The following is a 19,448-nucleotide window of genomic DNA, read 5'->3' as shown; positions in this document are numbered from 1 at the left end:
TTGCTGTACCTTGGTGAGCACTCAGTATGTGACTGTTGAAATATAGAGATACGAACTCCTTTACGTGGCATACTTATTTTGAAGATACAAGTAATGATGTCTAAGTGCTGGTCATGGAGGATGTTTTGAAGATAAAGGTGATTTTTTTTTTTCCCTGCTGTCTAAAAAAGGAGATACAGTTTTTATCCATCACAAATTCTGTGTCAAAATAATACTTTTACATGCAGGTGATCTGTTTTGGTATTTAAGTAATATCTCTGTTCTAGGCACCTAGCTGGAAACAAACAAACAAAAAAAGGTTTCTTTTTAGGTCTGAATTTTAATCCAAATATTCAGCAGGAGGAAGAACAAGTATTGCTGTGGTGCTGCAAGCCTCAATTTTTATTGACCAATTACTGCAAGCACAGCAATTTATTAGCAGCAGCACAGTCAGTGTTTAAAGTTCACTGGGCCTTCAGCTTCCCCAGCCATAAAAGTAATTTATACCTACGTGAATACTGCTGGTATTTTTTTCCCCACCAAAAAAAAAAATTTAGCAAAGGAAGCCAGGGCAAGATGCCTCCTGCCTGCAGGCACAGAGGCTTTGAAGGGGCAGTGGGTTGCCCGCTCACATCCCTCCCGAGTCAGTATTTGCAGGTTTTAATTGCGCGCTGCTACTGTCAGATCGCGGTTTTACAGAAGGAGTTCGACTGTGTTTTGGTGTGAGTGCCCTTCGTCATTTGGTTAAATATAAGTGTTAGAGGTGCAGAGGGGTCTGTGGTTGAGTTTGGGGGGCTGGGGTGTTGCTATTCAGAGTGCAACCACCTGCCAAAGGAGGTCTCTGCTGTGTATGTGGGTGCAAGTTGGGCTCCTGCTATTTTACAGAGTCGTCAAACGGGGAACACTTGGAAAAGAACACAAAAAGAGCTGCGGATTATGGGAACACTGCTGAGCAAAAAGCCTCAATCTTTGTGGGCCTTGTTTGTTTAATACTGGAGCAATAATAATACCTACTTTGGTAATACTTAAAAGAAGATTTTCTTCATTTTAAACCATTTAAAGTCGTACCCTTGACAGGTAATACTTCAGGCTTTCAGCAGAAAAGTGTGGTGCTTATGAAAGCTTCAAATTTTCTTGCATTTCAGATCGCCTTTATTTCGCAATTCTCTGCCAAAAACCAAAGAGTGGAGCTGCAAATACCCATTATTTCTGCATAGATGATGAACTTGTGTATGAGAAGTAAGTACAGTCTTATTTTTCCTTGGGTTTTTTTTTCAGAAATAAATTAGTCAGAACACCAGCAGTGAGGAAACAGTGTGATTGGCATTCTGTTTTTAAACTGAGCTGAGAGAGATATACCATTCCCATTATAGAATTAATTGCATGAATTTGGTCTCAGACTTATCTGCCATGATGATTTATATGCCTTGGAACGGTTTCTTGCCTTCCAATCAGACAATCTTAAAAACATTTTCAAAGCAGAAGCTTTCACTGTACCCATTCCTGTCAGAAGACACAGGAACATGGTGCAACCATATAGATTCAGAAGTGCACATGGAACTGCCAGGCTGAAGGGGGTGTCTGTGGTTGCTGATGTATAAAGTGGAATGCCTGAACTTCCTACAGTAAGAGCAAACACTGGCAAAATCAATTCAAGCCTTTATGAGCTGACAGTGGATATATTATTTCCCCTGTAGTGAACAGTGTTTGCCTTTTACGTTTTGTGGAATGCTGCTAATTCTTTAAATATTTTTGACCAAGGGCGTGCTTGCTGGTTTTAAAAGTACTGATCAGTCTTTATTCTCTGTGCTTACTTTTCTCTAGCACTATCAATTGCCTTCTTTTAAAGTAAAGCTTATGAGTTACTCTTAAAATAGAGTTTAAAAACTTTTGTCACAGGGTAATACAGCAGGGAGAAGTAGGTTCTTCAAACCTTGAGTATTCCAGTTTGGTTTTGAATGGTGCTGTGTGAGAAACAAGAAAGTTTTAGTCCAAGTTTAACGATGACAAAACTGTTTCCTCCAACAAAATAGTACGTATGCATCATGTACATATGTATGTATCTCAGAAGGCATGCTTGTTTTTAGAATGATGTACATGTGTCACTTTTATATTATTACTCCTTGTTTTGTGTATCTTACTAAAAAGAAAAGACATTCACAGGGGTCATATACAAATTTTCCCCTTTCTTCTACCAGCTTCTATGCAGACTTTGGACCACTCAATCTGGCAATGGTCTACAGGTACTGCTGCAAGCTAAATAAGAAATTAAAGGTAACACTTGGGGTTTTTTTCAACATTAATAACTTTTTAAAGAACAAAAACTAAATGGGCAGAAGGTTTTGGTTGGTTGGTTGGTTGGTTTTTTGTAGTTGCTGTTCAGGTGTTTTCCTAGAATCCTAATCCAGCTAAGTTTTGAATTTGAATGCCAGAATCTATCAAGGTAAATTTAGGGAGGAGGAGGATCAGGAGGGAAGACCCAGCTACTTTTAAGAACCAGAAAATGCACCACTGTGACAGTAACTTAAGCTTCTGAAAGATCAGCTGCTAAATGACTACAGACTCTTTTAAATTAAAAGCTCCCCTCCTGGAATTCTGTCATCTCGGCAGTCTTGCCAATATTGAGTGAGCTTGAGGGTGCAGTGCAACTCTGTTTTATTTGAGATGTTTTGGTTCAATTTGGTCTTTTCTGATGCCGACATATCTTTAGTAAGAAGCAACATTTGATCTTCAGTAGCGTTGATGGCACTGTCTTGAAGGAGACTGCTGTGCTCCTTCTGCAGATTATTTTCTCATAGGGATGCTCAGTAATTTTCAGGGTTGGGCTCTTGATAGAGCACAGTGTCTTTAAAAGAGAGACTCCCTGCTCCCTATAATAATTAACATGAATGACTACGAGTTGGTTGACCTCTAATAGATGTTGGAGCATAAAACCTGTTAGGCAGATAAAAAAAGCTTATTTGCATTAATGTGAATCACAGTTTGCCTCTTCGAAACTACTTAGATCTTTAAGCTGCCACTGAACTGTGAAAATTGCAAAGTATACAGAACATTACAGATTAAGAGTGTATTTTTTTTTTCATTCCTTGATGTCTGTGACTGATAATAGTTTGCATAATCCAGACTTGCTTTATCCCTGTGGTACTACAAACAGGTTTGCCAGAGATAAGGTTCTCTGATTTTTGTTTAGAGGATACTCTGAGGCAACACAAGTCTCTATTATAATCCTTTTCAATTTTCAGTTTGATTTTGGACAGACACGTTAGGATTGAGAACATATTTCTGCTAGTGATCTGGGGTTTGATTTGTCTTATTTGTCATATTTGTCTTGAGTGCATTGAAGTAACATTGCTGTGTAAATACATGAAGTGACATTTTATGATGGCTTAGCAGTTGATCAAAGTGTGCAGTTTTTAAGCACACCAGAATTTGTTTCAAGGGCCAGTTAGGGGATAACGACCACGACAGATGTGTGTGTCCTTTCTGTTGAAAATGCCATTCCACCCAGTTTCTAAGATAATTGGAGGAACTATATACCAAGCCAAGATGATATTTTAAAAACCTATTTATGATAAAGTTTAGAAATACTTTCAAAACATTTTAATCTAAGCATGTTTCTGATGCTTAGAAACAAATACTACTGGATTTATAGAGAGTCAGGTTTTCTTTAAGAATGAAAAAGTCTAAAATCTGTTTGTGAAACTATTGCAACTTTAACATGCCTGCAATGTTTTTGAGAAAGCCATTTTCAATTTACTTCTCATAAATGGCTTCTGTTACATAAGGTTTGAAGCTGGAAATACTAAATACATGTAAGAAGAAAAATAAAAGATTCCTGTAATTTGTACCAAAAATTATTATTAACTGGGAAAAATAGTAGAACAATCTTGGTGGGGATGCAAAGTTTCTCAAAGCTTCTGAGGGATTAGTCTACATTATGGTTGGTTCTCTCAATAGAGGTAGCTGAAAGTAGGGAAACAAACTCTTGCATTCCTCTAGTTCTATAAAAGAAGGGATAAAAGGTTTAAAATGCAAAATCATAATCTTGTTCATTTCTTGATGCAGTCATTTTCATTGACAAGGAAGAAAATCATTCATTATACTGGCTTTGATCAGAAAAAACAAGCAAATGCTGCATTCCTCATAGGCTCCTACGCAGTAAGTACTTGAATTTTTACATCATCTGCTAACTGTGTTCATTTTTTCATACTCAGTTTTTAAAACAGCAAGATAAAGACAATTCTTTACTCTTGAAAATCGTCCTAGCATCATTATACTAATGTACAACATAGTAAGAGCTTCTGAAGTCTAGCAGCTATGTGACTGAAGTTGTATGATTTTGGTTTTTTTCCTCCCTACTGCAATCTGTGGTCCTAGGAAATAAGAGCATCACTGAAAAGAAAAATTAGTATTTCCATTTCAAAAAAAATGACTGCTCCTTGAATTTTACCTTTCCCCCAACCACAAAAACTCTTTTTCTTTTTTAAAATAGAAAAATAGTATCTTGCAGCAAGTACAGTGTATCATTTATGAGTACATGCATGTTTAAATAACCTTTTGCTTCCCCAGCTGCATCTTTTTTTCTGTAAGATGATCTCTTCAGTGAACCTAGGCAAGTAGTGAGAATGTGTGACAGGCTTAGAGCCTGTATAAAGCCTGGGAGTATTCAAGGTGGCTGGAAAGGTACTAAACCAATTGTGTATGGCTGCAGAGGAGAGCAGGGCTGGTTTTACACCACGGTTTTGCATGTATTTGTACACAAAAGCATAGTCAAGGAATAAAATGCTTCGGAATGACAGATGTGATGTGCCATACATACGTTCTGTTTTGACTTGTAACGCACCTTGATTGTAACCATTTCTCTTGTTTGCTGAGTAATAAAAAGAAATGAAAAGCTATGTGCTTTTTGATGCTGGAGATTCGAGGGGCCAGAGTTCGTGTAGCCTTAGGTCATTCCTGTTTACTGGCTGGAGGGACACACAGTACTTGCTGTGATGCAGGCAGTGTCCTTGCTGCCTCTGCACATCACGCAGGATGTCCATTTTCTGCTCCCCGGGGTTTCTCTGTTGTCTGTGTTTTACAGCACTTATTACAAATTGAGAACTAGGTTTCAAAACGTGCCACTCTTGGTATTTGAAATACAGGCACTCAGAAATGTTGCTGTAGACCTTTGCTATTTTAAACCACATGGAAACTGGTAACATGAGTTACTAAGCTTGTTTGCATTTAGAGGGATTATGCTGACAAAACAGCTGCAGCTTTTAGGAAAACTGCTTCTTCCTAACTGCTTGATCAGAAGAGAGGCCCAGAAAGCGAGAGAGGACTGTCTTCAGTTATCAATCATTATTTGAAAAGAAATGGGTTTTGTTTTTCCCTACACTTCTGAATATGTGTACCAGTGTCGTGCAGCACAGCAGCTGACATTTAGAGCAGAATTTTGGTACAGAAAATTAACTAATGGCAAGACAATCTAAGGAAAATACTGTGGTTAACTATGCAAAAGTATACAAAAAAACCTAATACAAATCTTATTTTTGATCACCTGGTAGCCCTGTGTTCCAGCCTGCTTGGATGGAGAGAGGAACGAGGTTCTAAAACATTCCAAGATTAGGGCACAAACGAGGCCAGATGCTGGATCCCAAAACAATAATTCTACTCTATTTTTGCAAAGAGCAGAGAGAAATAAGGAAGGTAGAAAAGCAGGAAAAGCTAAGGGTGACTGTTCAAAGCACAGGACAGGAGTTACCACCACCATGAAGTGCCTCTGCCTTGCAAGCTGGTAGATCTCTACTGGGCTTCTTCCCTGGTCACCTTGTATCCTCCAAGGAGGCAGAGTAACAGGGTGGCAGCAGCTCCCGCAGCAGTCCCGGGCACGGCCCTAAATTCCCTTGCTGTGGTGGGCCCTGAGTGTCCATTGGCTGGTCCCTGGGTATTCACTCAACATCTGCCTGCCATACCTTATCTGGGAGAGTCCTTGCCATGTTCTTGATTGTAACAACTTTTATCCTTTTTTTTTTTTTTGGCTAAGAATAGCTTGTCTACCTGCCTGGAGTGGCTTGCTAGGTACTGCCCGGAGCTTTTGCAAGCAGCTCAGCTCCTGCAGCAGCCTAGCTGTTTCCTCAAGACCTTTTAGCTCCATGCTCGAGGCAATGGCGAAGCAGACTCCATCTTTTAGTCAGTCCATTACACTCTGCTATGTTGCAATAACGACATGCAGTTGAAGGAGAATGCTTGAACAGACTTGAATAAAGCTCCAAGATTAATATGTACGGATTGTGACAATCCAAGGCGCAGTAATTAAACATGGAGACTGTTGTACAGAGGAGTAGGTAATTTTTGCTTCAGAGAGCTGCAGTGAAGGAAGTGGGGGTTGCAGAGTAAAGGAAGGATGCTCGTACAGATCCAGCTGGAGTACAACAGGAGATCGTGGCTGACTAGCCCATACATGCGGACAGATGGCACATGGCAGAAAGAGGCTAGTCAAAACCACCAGCTTTAGTTACTGCCTTGAATACCTTGACTATTTCAGCAGTGTTTCTTAAAGGCCCAGGGCAACGAGAAGTGCAGTGTGAGTGCCACTCCCCTCTTTGAATGCGGGCGTGTCTGTCTTGCATAGCGCAGTCTTAGATGGCGAGTCAGCTCTAGCTAGATGCTGATTTTCTTTCCAGTGCAATAGACTTTGGCACTGCTTTTTCTTCACAGTAAGGTCAAGTTGCTTCCCAGTTTCATGTGGGAGGGATTCTGCTGAAGAAAGATCACGGAAGAAAGACTGTGCCCCTGAGCCTTGCTTTTTTCCATGGCACCCTTTGATGGTCTGTCATGAAGAGACAGGCTTAATTACAGCTCCCATTGCTCAATTGTTCAAGCATTCTTGTCCCATAGTTTTGCTTTCTGCAGAGAGAATTGGATTGTTCTTTCTGGAGTGAGCAATGATGTTGGATCTGTTCAGAATGCATGATAAACATGTCTGTAAGTATATTTCCTGACTGAAAGGAAATATTGAGGCCTTCTTTATTTAAAACATATGTAGGCTTAAGATTGCCTTCTTCAGTTCAAAATCCTTTGCTTGTTGATGAAGAAGGATCCATCCAGCTGTTGGTCAAATCTTTCAGAAGCTTTTCTTTAATTTTATTGTCAGACTGTCATGTTGGTGATGCTCTTCATTGCTTGAGCTGATTTTCATCATCTAATTTCTGATCTTACAGTGTAAGTGGTAGGTTGTCACTGTGTTTTGTTTTCTGCAGACTAGATGTGTTTTCTTGTTTGATTTTGGTTTTTTGGCTTTATGGTAGGTTCCCATTTCAACAGTTTACCTTAGACTGAGGAGCTGTGGGGCAGTGCATGAGGTTTGGGGTTAGTTCAGGGAAGAACCAGGAAGCAGAAAGGGCCTTTGCAGAGTTGCTCATGAACACAGCATGTTGTGAGGCGCCTGAGAACTTCAGCACAGTGGTGGGTGCAAGGTGCTCTGTCGATGCAGGTGCTGCAAGTTACCTGTTACAAATAACAAGCTGCCAGGCTTTCAGGAACAGCACGGGCACAGCAAGTGTGCGTGATTTCTGGCTTGGGCTTTTGTGGGTTTCAGTTTCAAGCACAGTCACATTTAAACTATAAAACTGTGATAAACTGTATATAACTAGTTCTCCTCTGAGACTTCTATGTCCTCCGTTCAACTTCTGAACATGTAATTTTAAGGACTTATTGACCTTAAATTTGTATTATTAAACAGAATGTTATTTAACTTCTGCTTCAAGGAGTTGGGATATATTAGCATGGCTTATTATTCAACATCTTTTGTGTAAATGTGTATGTGTGCTTATATGTATCGTGGGAATATGCTCATTTGGACTACTAAGGCACTTATGAAAGTCTTTATTAATGTGGTGTCATGAGGGCAGCTGTTAGTGTTCTCATTTTCAAACAAAGTCTGTTCTGAGTATTTTTTTCACAGTTGGTGTGTTTTAATGCTTCCCCTTCCCCTTCATCTAACTTGTCTTTCTTCCCTCTTCAGTGGAGATAGTTTATGACCTCTCCAGACTACATACTTCTTTCTCCCCCTTCCTGCATCCACTGCTTCCTTCCAGGTGTACTTTGATGTGACAGCACAGCCTAACTCAAGCTCTTCAGTATAACATGGCCTTGAAAGTGAAGAACAAAATTTACAAATACATTGTTATATATGTAGTTTTAGAATAAAATTGTATTTTTTAGAGTAAATCTTAACTAATTAGACCTTAATCCCTTTATTGTTCATCTTTCATCTATTTTAATTCTGTATTTTGCTTCACTTTTACAGATGATATGCTGCATAATGGGAATAATACTCTTCTGTGTAGATTAGGAAAAATTTGGCAGCCACCCATTCAGCCACACAAAGGGTAGCCAGAATTCATTGTGTTGGTGTTAAATGTTTGCACTTTATTTGGGTGGAGGGGGAAAAGGGAAAGAAGGGCGGGAGTGGTGGGGGGGAGCTTTTGTTCTTCACCTTTTAAAGAAAAATCTTTTCCTTGAAAGCTATCTGCACTGTTCAGGCCTTACCACACTACCAAAGCAGCAGTGATCTTCTGAGTTGGTATCAACAGTGGCTTCTCTTGATTTTCGCCAGGACTTGGCTGTGGGTGAGGAAAGTCTGCTTCTTCCATCATTGCTCCTTCTATATTAAGAAAGAAAATGTACCCTCTGTGCCCTGTCCACCCAATTCCCAAGCTCCCCCCATTCCCCTTGGCTACATTGACTTAGTAACAGTGTTTTTTTCCTCAGGCCTGGCACTAATTATGTACTTGGAGGGTGACCCTCCCAGGGTACCGCCCCATGAACTGCTGTAATTCAGGTCACCTTCTCCAGGACTCATCTCTGTACTTTGTCTATTTTCTCATCTTCTTTCTTCAGGGTAAGCAGCGTTTCCTTCATCCGTTCTAATCCATAGTGTTGGTTTTTTGCCTTTTCAATCTGTTAGTGTCCTTCCTAGCTGTGGGCCTAATGCTGGGTAGGAGCTGGAGGTTGGAGAAACAGTTGGCACCCATGGGTGTGATGTTGAACCGCTCTGTTCTCACTGTGGCAATTGCAGAATTATCTTTGGCTCAGGCTGAGATAAACCTGTTCAGTGGTCCAGTTTGGGTGGTGGTCAATGGGTAGTTACAAGTGGGTAAACCACGTTTACCCTCAGCTGCATTTTGGTGAGAGGTGCTTGACAAGTGGGTGGCAGAGACGAGGTGGACAAAGTACTGACCTTTCATTTAAGCAAAAGTTTCCTGGAGTCTTGGCTGCCTCTGAGTTTGTGTCCTCTCGAAAGCTACCTTCTCCGAATTGAATTTGGGAAATCGTGACTAGTCGTCATGGTGGCAGATTTTCCTGCTGTTTGTGCTAGGTTCTTCTTCAGGACGTTCCTGTCAGCTGCTTGTCCCCATAGGAGAAGAAGGGTTGTTCTTCTGGGGTCCCTCACTATGGTACTGGCCTGCTTTCTGAGCTGTTGTGAAGTCCTGATGAGCCCAGCCCATCAGGGGGCTGTTCAGAGCTAACAGGGCTTCCTGCACCTCCCCTCTGCTGTTTTAAAAGGTAACTGGAGGTTTCTTGCTTTTGTTTGTGAGGAACAAAGGGAGTTGCCTGAGAGAGGCAGTTATTCCCTCTCTGCCACTTTTATCCCCCTGATGCCTGTTCCTCCTAGCAGAGGGCCTGTTGGACACGTGCATCGTGTGTACACGAACACCACAAATCCATACAGGAGGCTTTTTGTTATAATATATTTCTGTTCTGGTTTTGCAACATCCAACATTTTTTTCTAAGCAGTGTTGCTAGGAATATAATGTATTAACTGACTAGAATATCCAGTGGAGGTTTTAATGTAAAAGAAATACTTAGTACTTTTAAGTTATAACACCCAGGTAAGCTCCTGTTTGAGTCTGGTCACATGCAGCAGTTACTTGCATTTGTTCAGAATGGGTGGGTTGTGATTATTTGCTGTTTACAGCAGTTCAGGCTGTCTTGGGTGAGTGACAGTTTTGGAACATAACTGTGTCAAATAAAATTTGCTTGTAAGCAGTTTAAAATGAATTATCTCATTATTTCCTGGCTTTTAAGTCAGCATGGTTGGTAAACTCTACGATGTAGGTAGCAGCCTTAAGTAGATTTTGCAGTTGAAGGTAAGCAGGTGGATAAACTTGATTATACTGAGCACACCAGAAACATGACTTTAAAGTGCTATTTACAGAGGTGAGCTGATACAGTTTCTAACAGTGAACCATATTTCAGTAGCCTGTTTAACTTTCCTGAAAAGCAGCGATTTACGTCATAGATTATTATTATCAAATATGTTTTGTCTTGAATGCAACATTACTATTTCACTTGGCAATCCCATGTATTGAAAGTTAGGACGCCTTTTTCAACCAGAAGCTCTTTTCCTTTTCCAGCAGGAATAGTTTTTATGCCATTGTGAATACTGTTCCGATGATTCTAACTCTGTTCTAGTAAACAGTTGCTTAAAAAAATCAGCGGGGTTTGAAAACACTAATGTGAATCAGATAAAAACATGTCATTCTAAAAGCTCTCATTCTGTGGTTGATTTTAAAGTAAAGAATGGGTTTCCTAATCCTTCAAACCCTTCTGTTTCATTCAGTGAACTTTAAAGTGGCGGTTTGACTGCACAGCAGTGTTGGCAGGAGGAGTGCTTGAGTGCACCTTTTCCAGTACTCAATGCTTGGATGATTCTGACCGTTCACAGAACTGCCTCTAGCCCCTTAATTAGAAACAGATGTCCTAAATGAAAAGGATGATTAGAGCAATGGTAGTGGTTCAACTGCTAATATCGAATTTCTGGCTATATTTTGAAGTTCAGTAGGATATTTTTTTGTATGTATAAAAAAGGCAAATTTTTAAGTTTTGTGTAGAGAAGTGATAAACAATTTTTTTTATTATTATTATTTATTATTATATTAGAAGTGATAAAACCATATATTAAACTTAAAAGACATCAATTCCTTACAGCAACAATTTCCCTGAAAGGTATTTAAATAGAACATTTGTAAATGATTTTGAGAGTTTTTCTGTGTGTATTTGTGTGTATGTGGCTGTGTGTGTACACCCATTTACACTGCATTAGAAAAATTCTGAAAGCAGGTGAACTTGTGGATGATGTATTTCAGTCCTGCTGCATTGTCTTAAGTTTTTGGGGGGTTTTTTTTGTATTTCCCTGATGTGCAGGAAAGGAGACTCCTGGGAAACCAGTGTAAAATTCTGAGAGATTTTTCTTCATTTGTGTATACAAAAATGGACAAAAACTATCCCAGAGAATGCCTTCTTTTGCTGAATAACAGTTAATATCATTGCTTGAAATTTCTTTTACTGTTTTAATCTTTCTAATAGTAGTTCTTGTTGGTTGCTTTTAATAGGAATTCTTGTTGGTTGCTTTATTGGGATTAACTTAAGAAAACAGCTTTATTTGTGAAAGTTTTTGTCATCTTAGCATAGCAGAAACATAAATTGTAATCAGCATCTGGGCAAACTAGTTTCATCTGTTGTATATTTTGATTTCTGGACTTTGTCTTTTCTCATTTCCCCTTTTCCCCCCATACATCCCTCATGAATTTACAAATGTATCTCTGTCTTGCTATTCATCAGATCAACATTTCCATTCTCTTCTTTTCTGAAACTTCAGTTCTGCTTTTTGCCTTAGAAAGTCCTTCTCTCTTTCAACACTTCTGTCTGCTACAGGTCTTTGATCACTGCTACTTTCTCTCTCCCATTTACTGTCTTTCTTTAGTCCTTTGTTGACCCACATCATTCCAATGAAATTTTTCGTCTTTAAGGCTTCAGTGGCTTCCTCCTGTTGAGAAACAGTAATATAGGTAGTTTTATATATTTGTATATACACATGTGTGTGTGTATGTGTGTGAGAGAAATATTTTTTGAAGTGAATCTTTCCTTAAACCCTGCCAACTGCATTTTGGTTCACTTCATGGAGCAGCCTAGGAGCAATCCCAACAGGTAATGGGCATCCAGTCCTCAGGACCAGACTAAAACTAGCTGTGAAGCTTAAAAGCTGCTGGAAGCATACAGTGCAAATGTCATTACTGGCTCTCAGTCTACATTTATTCTGGTGCACACCATTTCCTAGTGCAGATGTGGCCTCTACTGCCTTGACATCTGTTGCTGCTCTGGGCTTTGCTGCTCCTTCCCTCAGTCCTTCATTCTTACCTGTTTCCATACCTGGAATTTGGTTCACCTGAAGCCTGAACCCAGACCCCACCCATGTTCAGCCCTCATCCAGCCCTGCCTGCATCCAGGATTTCTAGCTGGGTGCTCCCTTAAGCTGTGACAGAAACTGATCCTGTCTCCACTTTGACTCTGGGAGCTTCTTGTGTTGTGTTACTGCCTGGATACTTTCCTTGTGAAGTAACCATCTGTTTATGGTCTTTCCCGTTTTGTGTAGCAGCCGAGTGTCATTCTTCCCTTTTGAAGCACTCCACATGTTGCACCTGTCCAGCCATCTTCATACTAACCTAATTTTTTTGGTAAGCCACCTTTCACCAAGTACACCATCTGACCATCTCATCAGCTGCTGTCTCTGCCACTGTTCACCTGTTTCATCTTTGGTGTGTAGGAGTGTCACAGCTGAAGGGTAGCAGGATCTCTGTTTCACGAGATTCTGAGAAATTTAAGGGTATCCTTCTTCAGTAAATATACTGTATTTTCCTTCATTTGTACGGGAAGTACTATATATTTTTGATTTTGCAAAGCTAGGTTGGGTTTTTTAAGTGGCTTTGTATGCAGCAAGTGTTCGTATATTGCTGTGTTGAGAAAAGTCTGTACATGTGTGCATGTATGTTAAAATGGTGTTTCTAGCAGCTTCACTGGTAATGTAATTTCATAAGTGGGATCTGTGCTTAACAACTAACATGTTTCAGTATCCTGCAACATTATTTAGACTTATTTTAATACAATACTTAGTGTGATGGAAAAAAACTTGTCTCTTGCAGCTTTTACACTTGTGAACAAATGCACTGAATCTCGTTTTCTTTAGGAAGGTGATAAAAACTCAGCTGAGCTATGGGAGAAATCCTTGTCCTTTCTGACCTACAAGCACTTACAGAATTAGCTAGTATTGGTTCCATTTCTGTTTGCCTGTGGTACAGCTAGTACTCTCTGGATATTACCCAGCCTGACAGCACTGAAGTCCAGTTGGACATTAGAAGGAATTTCTTCACAGAAAGGGTGATTACACATTGGAAGGGGCTGCCCAGGAAGGTGGTGGGGTCGCCGTGCCTGGAGGTGTTTAAGGAAAGACTGGGTGTGGCACTCAGGGCCATGGTCTATTTGGCAGGGTTGTGTTTGGCCAAAGGTTGGACTCAGACTCAGTGGTCTCAGAGCTCTTTTCCAGCCTAATTGGTTCTGTGACTCTGCAATCCCGAGTTTTTTCCAGGTGACTCATTTCTGGCTACAAACTCTCTTTCTGCTGTTTAATTACCATCTGTTTGCTAATGCCATTTCATGTCTGTGGTTTGTAAGTTTTTCAGGGGCAGGGCCCTCTTCCTGGTAAACAAGAAGTGCTAGATTTGTATGGCTGCTAGCAGTATGTGTTCAGTGTGCTGCAGGATGCAAATTAGGACTGTATCAGAGCACACAATTTGGAATTTCTCGGAAGATAACCTTTATATCCAAATCAGGCAATGAATGTGCCTGCAGAATAGAAAATGGATTCTAGTGTCTGAGGATAAACTATTCAATTGGGGGGTGGGGGGACTTTCTAAGTATATTTTCTGTTTTGGGTGTATGCTTGCAAATATAAATGCTAGAGTCACCTCTCCCCAGTGGAAGCACACACACACAAAACATGCAGTGTTCATTATTTAGCAACTTATCAAGGAAGATTTTTTTTTGCTTGTTTGTTTTGCAAATTTCACGGGAAGAATGCTCAAAAAATACTGAACACAGTAATTGAATCAGGGGAAAATCAAAGGGGTCATCTGTTGCCATGTCTGTTTTAGCTCTCTGTTTAGGATGTGTTTCAAGATGGGTTTGTTTTTTGGGTTTTTTAGCAACATCTGTTCCAACTCTTGTTCTCTGTGTGTGTGTGTGTAGGGAGGATGTTTAAGGTCTGTTAAGCCATTTGTTCAAACTGGCTTTGTAGCAGCATCAAAGACATTTGAAAACCTACAACAACTTTTAAGGGGAAAAAATGTCCAAAGTAATGAAAAGCAGATATGCCACATTTAGATTTTTAGGATGTTTAATTAATACTCATGAGGATTTTTACTTTCAAATAAGCTCCAAGGGAAAAGGTAATTAATATAAAAGAAGTAAATAATTTTACTGTGGGTTATTGAAAAAAACCCCAACTTTCTGTAGTGTGCTAAAACTTAGTTAATGCAACTTTAAAGAAAAAGTATTAACTTGAAATTACTGAATATTGACCTGTTAATGACAGCTTGTTATTAACAGTTGTTACTTCCTGGCCATGCTGGGGATGGTGTTTGATGGTATTTGAAGAAGAGATGTGCAAAAAAAGAGGAGTTTTAGGTATTCTTTAAGGAGACCTTAGTGTTAAAGGCTATCCAAGAGGGATCAGACATGTTGTGATGGAAGACCATACGGATATTTCTCGTAAGTTGGTCTTTTGTGAATTCTTTTCTGAGTACAGTACAATGTCTTTTCTTTGACAGTACAAAGTCTGATACATGTTGCCTCAACTATGTTACTTCGTTCAGTTCTTAGTATTTTGCTTCTGAAGCTATGGATTTCTTTTTTATTTGTTTAATTTTTTATTTCTTTTATGGCATCTGGATTTAGTTACTGGATACTGCCTCACCAGTGCAAAGGAGGAAGTACAGAATTTGGACTAATGCCAATGTTCTGCTGTGGGAAGATCAAAATATACATGAATTACTGTTTTAGTCTTGTCTGCTGAGTGTACAGACTGTTTTGTGTAGCAGATGATTCATAGCTTTGCTGATACCTTTGTGGGGTTTTGTGTTTTGATTTACATCTTAAAAGCTCAATTTTAAAAAAAAAAAAAGATAAAAATTTACAAACTGGTGCAGCAGAGTTGCATAGAAACATGTAAGCATCCAGATGGACAGAAACCATCACTGCAGCCTATAGATGAACAACTTCTGCACAAATCTATAAACTTCATTTTAAAATACCTATTCCTCTAGATCGACAGGATTTTATATTGTTTGTTAGTCTTATTGTTGCAGACTCGCAAACATTTGTTCTTGATGGCACTCCTTTCCAGCACTTTTGAAGTCTGTGATAATTAATTATACCTTCTGTAATAGATAAGTGACTTGAAGTTATTGGTACTAGTCTTAAAGTAATCTTTTCCCTTTTCTGTCTTTTTCCAAAATTAGATAATATACCTGAGAGAATCCCCAGAAGATGTGTACAGGCTTATACTGGCAGGAAGTGTTTCGTATCTTCCTTTCAGGTAAATAACAAGCTGACAGAGCCCTCTGTACCTTGATATTTTGAAGAAGAAATGTAGCATTTTTCAGCACTACTTTGTGCTGGGGTTTCTTTGTGCTGAAGTTTTTTACGTGGGGCACATTCCCTGTTCCTTCAAGCACTCAGTGAGCTGGGGTGTCAGGAGCTGGTGCTGGAGTGTGCTGGCACGAGATGGAGCCACGCTGCTGTGTATGCACTGTCACTGAGCTTTTTGATCTGCGTAGCCTCTCATCTGGCAGCCTGATTTCGTGCCAGTAGTGGATAGCAAAACACATAAAAGTACCTGTCATTCACCCCAAATGGCTTGTGGTACTAAATAGCGTACTTTGTGCACAAGACAGCGTCTGCAGATTGCTGTGCTTCCGACAAGTGGGGAGTTGTCATCAGTGCATTCAAGGAGCCTCCTGGATTGCCTGTGCCCTGCTGTGCTATCCCTTCAGCAGACACCAGAGTGGTTGAAGTTCCCCTGAGGACCAGGGCCCGTGAATGTGAGGCTGCTCCAGTCTGTCTGTGCAGGGCTTTATCCATTTGTTCTTCCTCGTCAGGTGGTCTAGCAGACACCCACTACAGTGTCACCTTTGTGTGTCTTTTCTTCTGCCTGAATGGGGTTCTGTTATTTCCTTTTCCTGCTGATTTCTGCCCCACTCACCTTTCACACTGATTCATAAGGAGGGAAAGGATAGAAAAAAGACTTAGGGGCAGCCATCCGGGTACTTCAAAGGTTCTTCCTCCTGTCCGTTAAAATGGAACATGATACATTTTTTACTTACTAGAAACATTAGCTATTCTCTGCTGATAAGGGCTGCATGGTCTCAAAAGAAGACATAATATTCTCTGATGTAGATTCAGTTTAATTTATTTATTTACTTGACTAAAGTATTCCTGTAGAATGCTTACTCTGCAATGCTTATAGAATCTAATAGAGGTCACATAAGAACATGCCATTCCTGGAGCAACAGAATTAAAAAAATTGTAGTTGAAAGAAGGTATTTTAATGAAACTAGTTTCTTCTCTTGTTTAAATATAAACTACTTATGCATCTTAAGGGAAGTATTTTATTGTATCTACACCAACGTTTATCTTGACAGTTTCAGGAAGAAGTTGCTGTTCATGGGTACAAGGAATGCACGTGCACAGTTTCTTTCTTCTTTTAAATGGAGCAGTGTGTTAAAACCTTACTTTTTTGGAACTATACTTCAGAGAAAAATATTCAAAGAGTGTGTGTTAGAATATGATACTTGCTTAGGAATTACCTTTTGCCACCAGGAGTTTGCGTTGTCTGTTGTTTGTTGATGGATACCAAAATACACCAGTTTCAATATTCGTGTCAGAAACAGAACGTCAGCTTCACCAAAACTGTAACTGGAGTGATCTTACTCTTGTATCTATTGACATAAGTTATTTTATATTTCATTATTGTTGTAAGATGCAAGGTGGGTAATGAAGTAATCATTTGACGTAATTATTTCACTGTAATAGTAGTTACCTTGAAGCAATTTTTTTAAAGGTGTTTTAGAGAAGTATCTTCAGTTGGTTTCGCTTGGATTAAAATGGAATAATTACTGGTTTGGTCATCATATCTTATAGGGATGCTTCCTTTGGTACTTGCAGTTTTCATCTGACATTGCTGGACTGTTTTCATGCAATAAACAAGGTCAGTGAACTAATATTTTTCATATTTCAAAAAGTTATCTAAGTATTGCCCATCAGGAGAAGAAGGTTCAGGAAGCTAGGATCCAATCAGAGCTCTGAAGTAGCAGATTCTCGGATTGTTGCCTAGCTTATTAGGCATTGTAGCAAAACTGGATACAGCATCCATAGAAGTCAATGGATACTTTACATAATCAACCAGTGAAGATTTTTTAAGTGGGAATTTTGAGATTTATTTTTGTAGTCGTTCAGGACAGTAATTCACACCTCTAATCGCTCAGAACTGTGTGTTAGGTTTATTATATGCCCGTGCTCCCCTGGTGTTAAGTTTTAGGGCTGAATATAGCCTTTGGAAGTGGTTTTGCATTGGTTAGTCATACACCCTAGGCATTTGCAGCACACGCTAATGATTTCAAGTTTTGCTTTAGTAATACAAATAGAACAAATGTCGGGAGGTAGGTGCTTATTTTAAATACAAATTATTATAATCTAGTGTTTTATAGCAGTACAGTGGTGCAGTACTTGAAGGACAGGAGAATTTAAGCACATTCTTTTTAGTCTGTGTGAGTAGTGCAATGGGGAATTCTGCAGCTCTCCAACCTACTGCTGTCCTTTGTATTATGAATATCTCTGCCAAATACTGGTATTTTCACTGGTTAAGTCAACTTCTTGCAGATTTGTGATTTTCAACTTTTTTGGATGTTTTGAAGCCTGCTTGTGTGCAAGACTGGTGCACCTGGTGGTATTCTTGCTGGAACAGCAAGGAAAACTACAGAAGATTACACACTGGAAGACAAAACTAGACTGTAGTATTTCAAACTCCTGGAGATACGGATTATCTGTGTTTGTGCCTATCAGTAACCCAAATGATTCCTTTTTTTCTTTTTTACTTAAGAATGTACTCCTGATATCAACGGATATTTTTTGCCAGTTATTTCCCTTTTTTTTAATTTTGTGCACCCAGCAGTAATAAAAAGGCTGAATGCCTCAGTAATCTGGGATTTTATAGTGATTCCTTGAAAACAGAGAAAAGTTGATTTACTCATCTTCACTTGTATTGAAATTTACAAATCTGTTTTGAACCAAGACTGGGTTGACCTCTATTTCTTCAGTTATATGAAATCTCTTTGAAAGAATAGTATGGGTATTAAGGGACTTACAGTAACCAAAAAGTGTGATAAACTGTCCTCATTGAAGGGGCATCTTTGTTAAAAGCTGTGTTCTGAATTTTAGGCTTTGCAGTATGGTTTCCTGGATTTTAGTACGTTTGATGTAAATGAATATGAGCATTATGAAGTAAGTGTTGACTATCAATCTTTTGTTTGCTGTTACTAATGCTAAAATGATTGTTTACAATTTGTGCTATTTTTTGTAGTATTAAGTTCCAGTTCTGTTTTATCTCTTTAAACTGTGATGTTAACTCTTATAGTTAAATGGGAGTGCATGGACAGAGAGATTATTAAAATTCAAGATTTAAGCATAATTGGGCTTAGTCATGGAGGAAAGCAAAAACCAAAAATGGAAGTAAATACCTTTTTCTGTTATTAAACCCTGGAAGTAGATCAGGAGCGTGAATTTGGGCACCTTTTAGAGGTCATGCATATTCTTGAGCAGTCTTGATGAAAAACTGGAGGGCATACAAGCCTCAGTCTAACTGAATGCTGGAGAACAATCAAAGTATGTACCTGTGAACATATAGCAAAAGGATAGTAAAATCCTTTGAGGTAAAGAAGGACACAGGGCTGGGAAACCCCAAGTGCAGAGGATTGACTGTGGGGCATAGGAGATGACTGTGACAATGAAGGACTGCAGCTCTTGACTGTATGCATTTTCAGGAATGCAAAGCTGCCAGTGACGTGTAAAGAGAAAACTGATTGTTCTTAGAACCTAAAAAATCATTGTTTGAATTGTGAACAGAGTTAGGGCCAATGCCATAATTTAGAAATCTGTACAAAATTAAAAATTGGAAGTTGCCCTTCATCTGAAGGGCGTCAGTTGTGCTGTTCTAAAACCCTGATTTAGAAAGACAAGAACACAGGCAAGAAAACTGAGCTTGAGAGCATCTGCCATCCTCATGATGAAAAAGAAAGCAGGCAACTAACATAATTTCCTTTGACAAAAACTGTGCATCAATTCTATCTAGCATGTGTTTTGAAACAATAAGGAAAAGCCTGAAAATACAGGGATAATGATAAACCAAGCATTTTCTCTTGACAGAGAGCAGAAAATGGAGATTTTAACTGGATAATACCAAACAAATTCATTGCCTTCAGTGGACCTCATTCAAGGAGTAAAATTGAAAATGGTATGCTTAAAAAAGGAGGTGGGGGACATAAGCCCACTGCTTTCTTAGTTGATTGTTATCAGTAAGAACAAGCTTTGAA

The 19,448-nt window shown here is 39.3% G+C and overlaps 1 protein-coding gene across 4 annotated transcripts in view; it reads left to right on the top strand.

The window, feature by feature from the left end:
* Window positions 1-19,448, top strand: part of CDC14B (cell division cycle 14B) — a 43,529-nt gene that overhangs the window by 6,588 nt on the left and 17,493 nt on the right. For all 4 annotated transcript variants that reach the window (XM_050329898.1, XM_050329894.1, XM_050329897.1 and 1 more), the window contains 7 exons: window positions 1,125-1,218; window positions 2,178-2,253; window positions 4,045-4,137; window positions 15,321-15,397; window positions 17,002-17,068; window positions 18,298-18,360; window positions 19,282-19,369. In XM_050329898.1, coding sequence (XP_050185855.1) covers window positions 2,212-2,253; window positions 4,045-4,137; window positions 15,321-15,397; window positions 17,002-17,068; window positions 18,298-18,360; window positions 19,282-19,369 — 430 coding nt within the window. In that variant the 5' untranslated portion in view covers window positions 1,125-1,218; window positions 2,178-2,211. Of the gene's footprint in view, window positions 1-1,124; window positions 1,219-2,177; window positions 2,254-4,044; window positions 4,138-15,320; window positions 15,398-17,001; window positions 17,069-18,297; window positions 18,361-19,281; window positions 19,370-19,448 lie in introns of those variants that run through there.

The sequence above is a fragment of the Myiozetetes cayanensis genome, unplaced genomic scaffold (genome assembly GCF_022539395.1).
Source record: "Myiozetetes cayanensis isolate MyiCay16 unplaced genomic scaffold, myiCay2020 scf4, whole genome shotgun sequence".
In the NCBI taxonomy this organism is placed as follows: domain Eukaryota; kingdom Metazoa; phylum Chordata; class Aves; order Passeriformes; family Tyrannidae; genus Myiozetetes; species Myiozetetes cayanensis.
The sequence above is the reverse complement of the archived record's forward strand: the minus strand, read 5'-3'. Positions and strand labels throughout refer to the sequence as shown.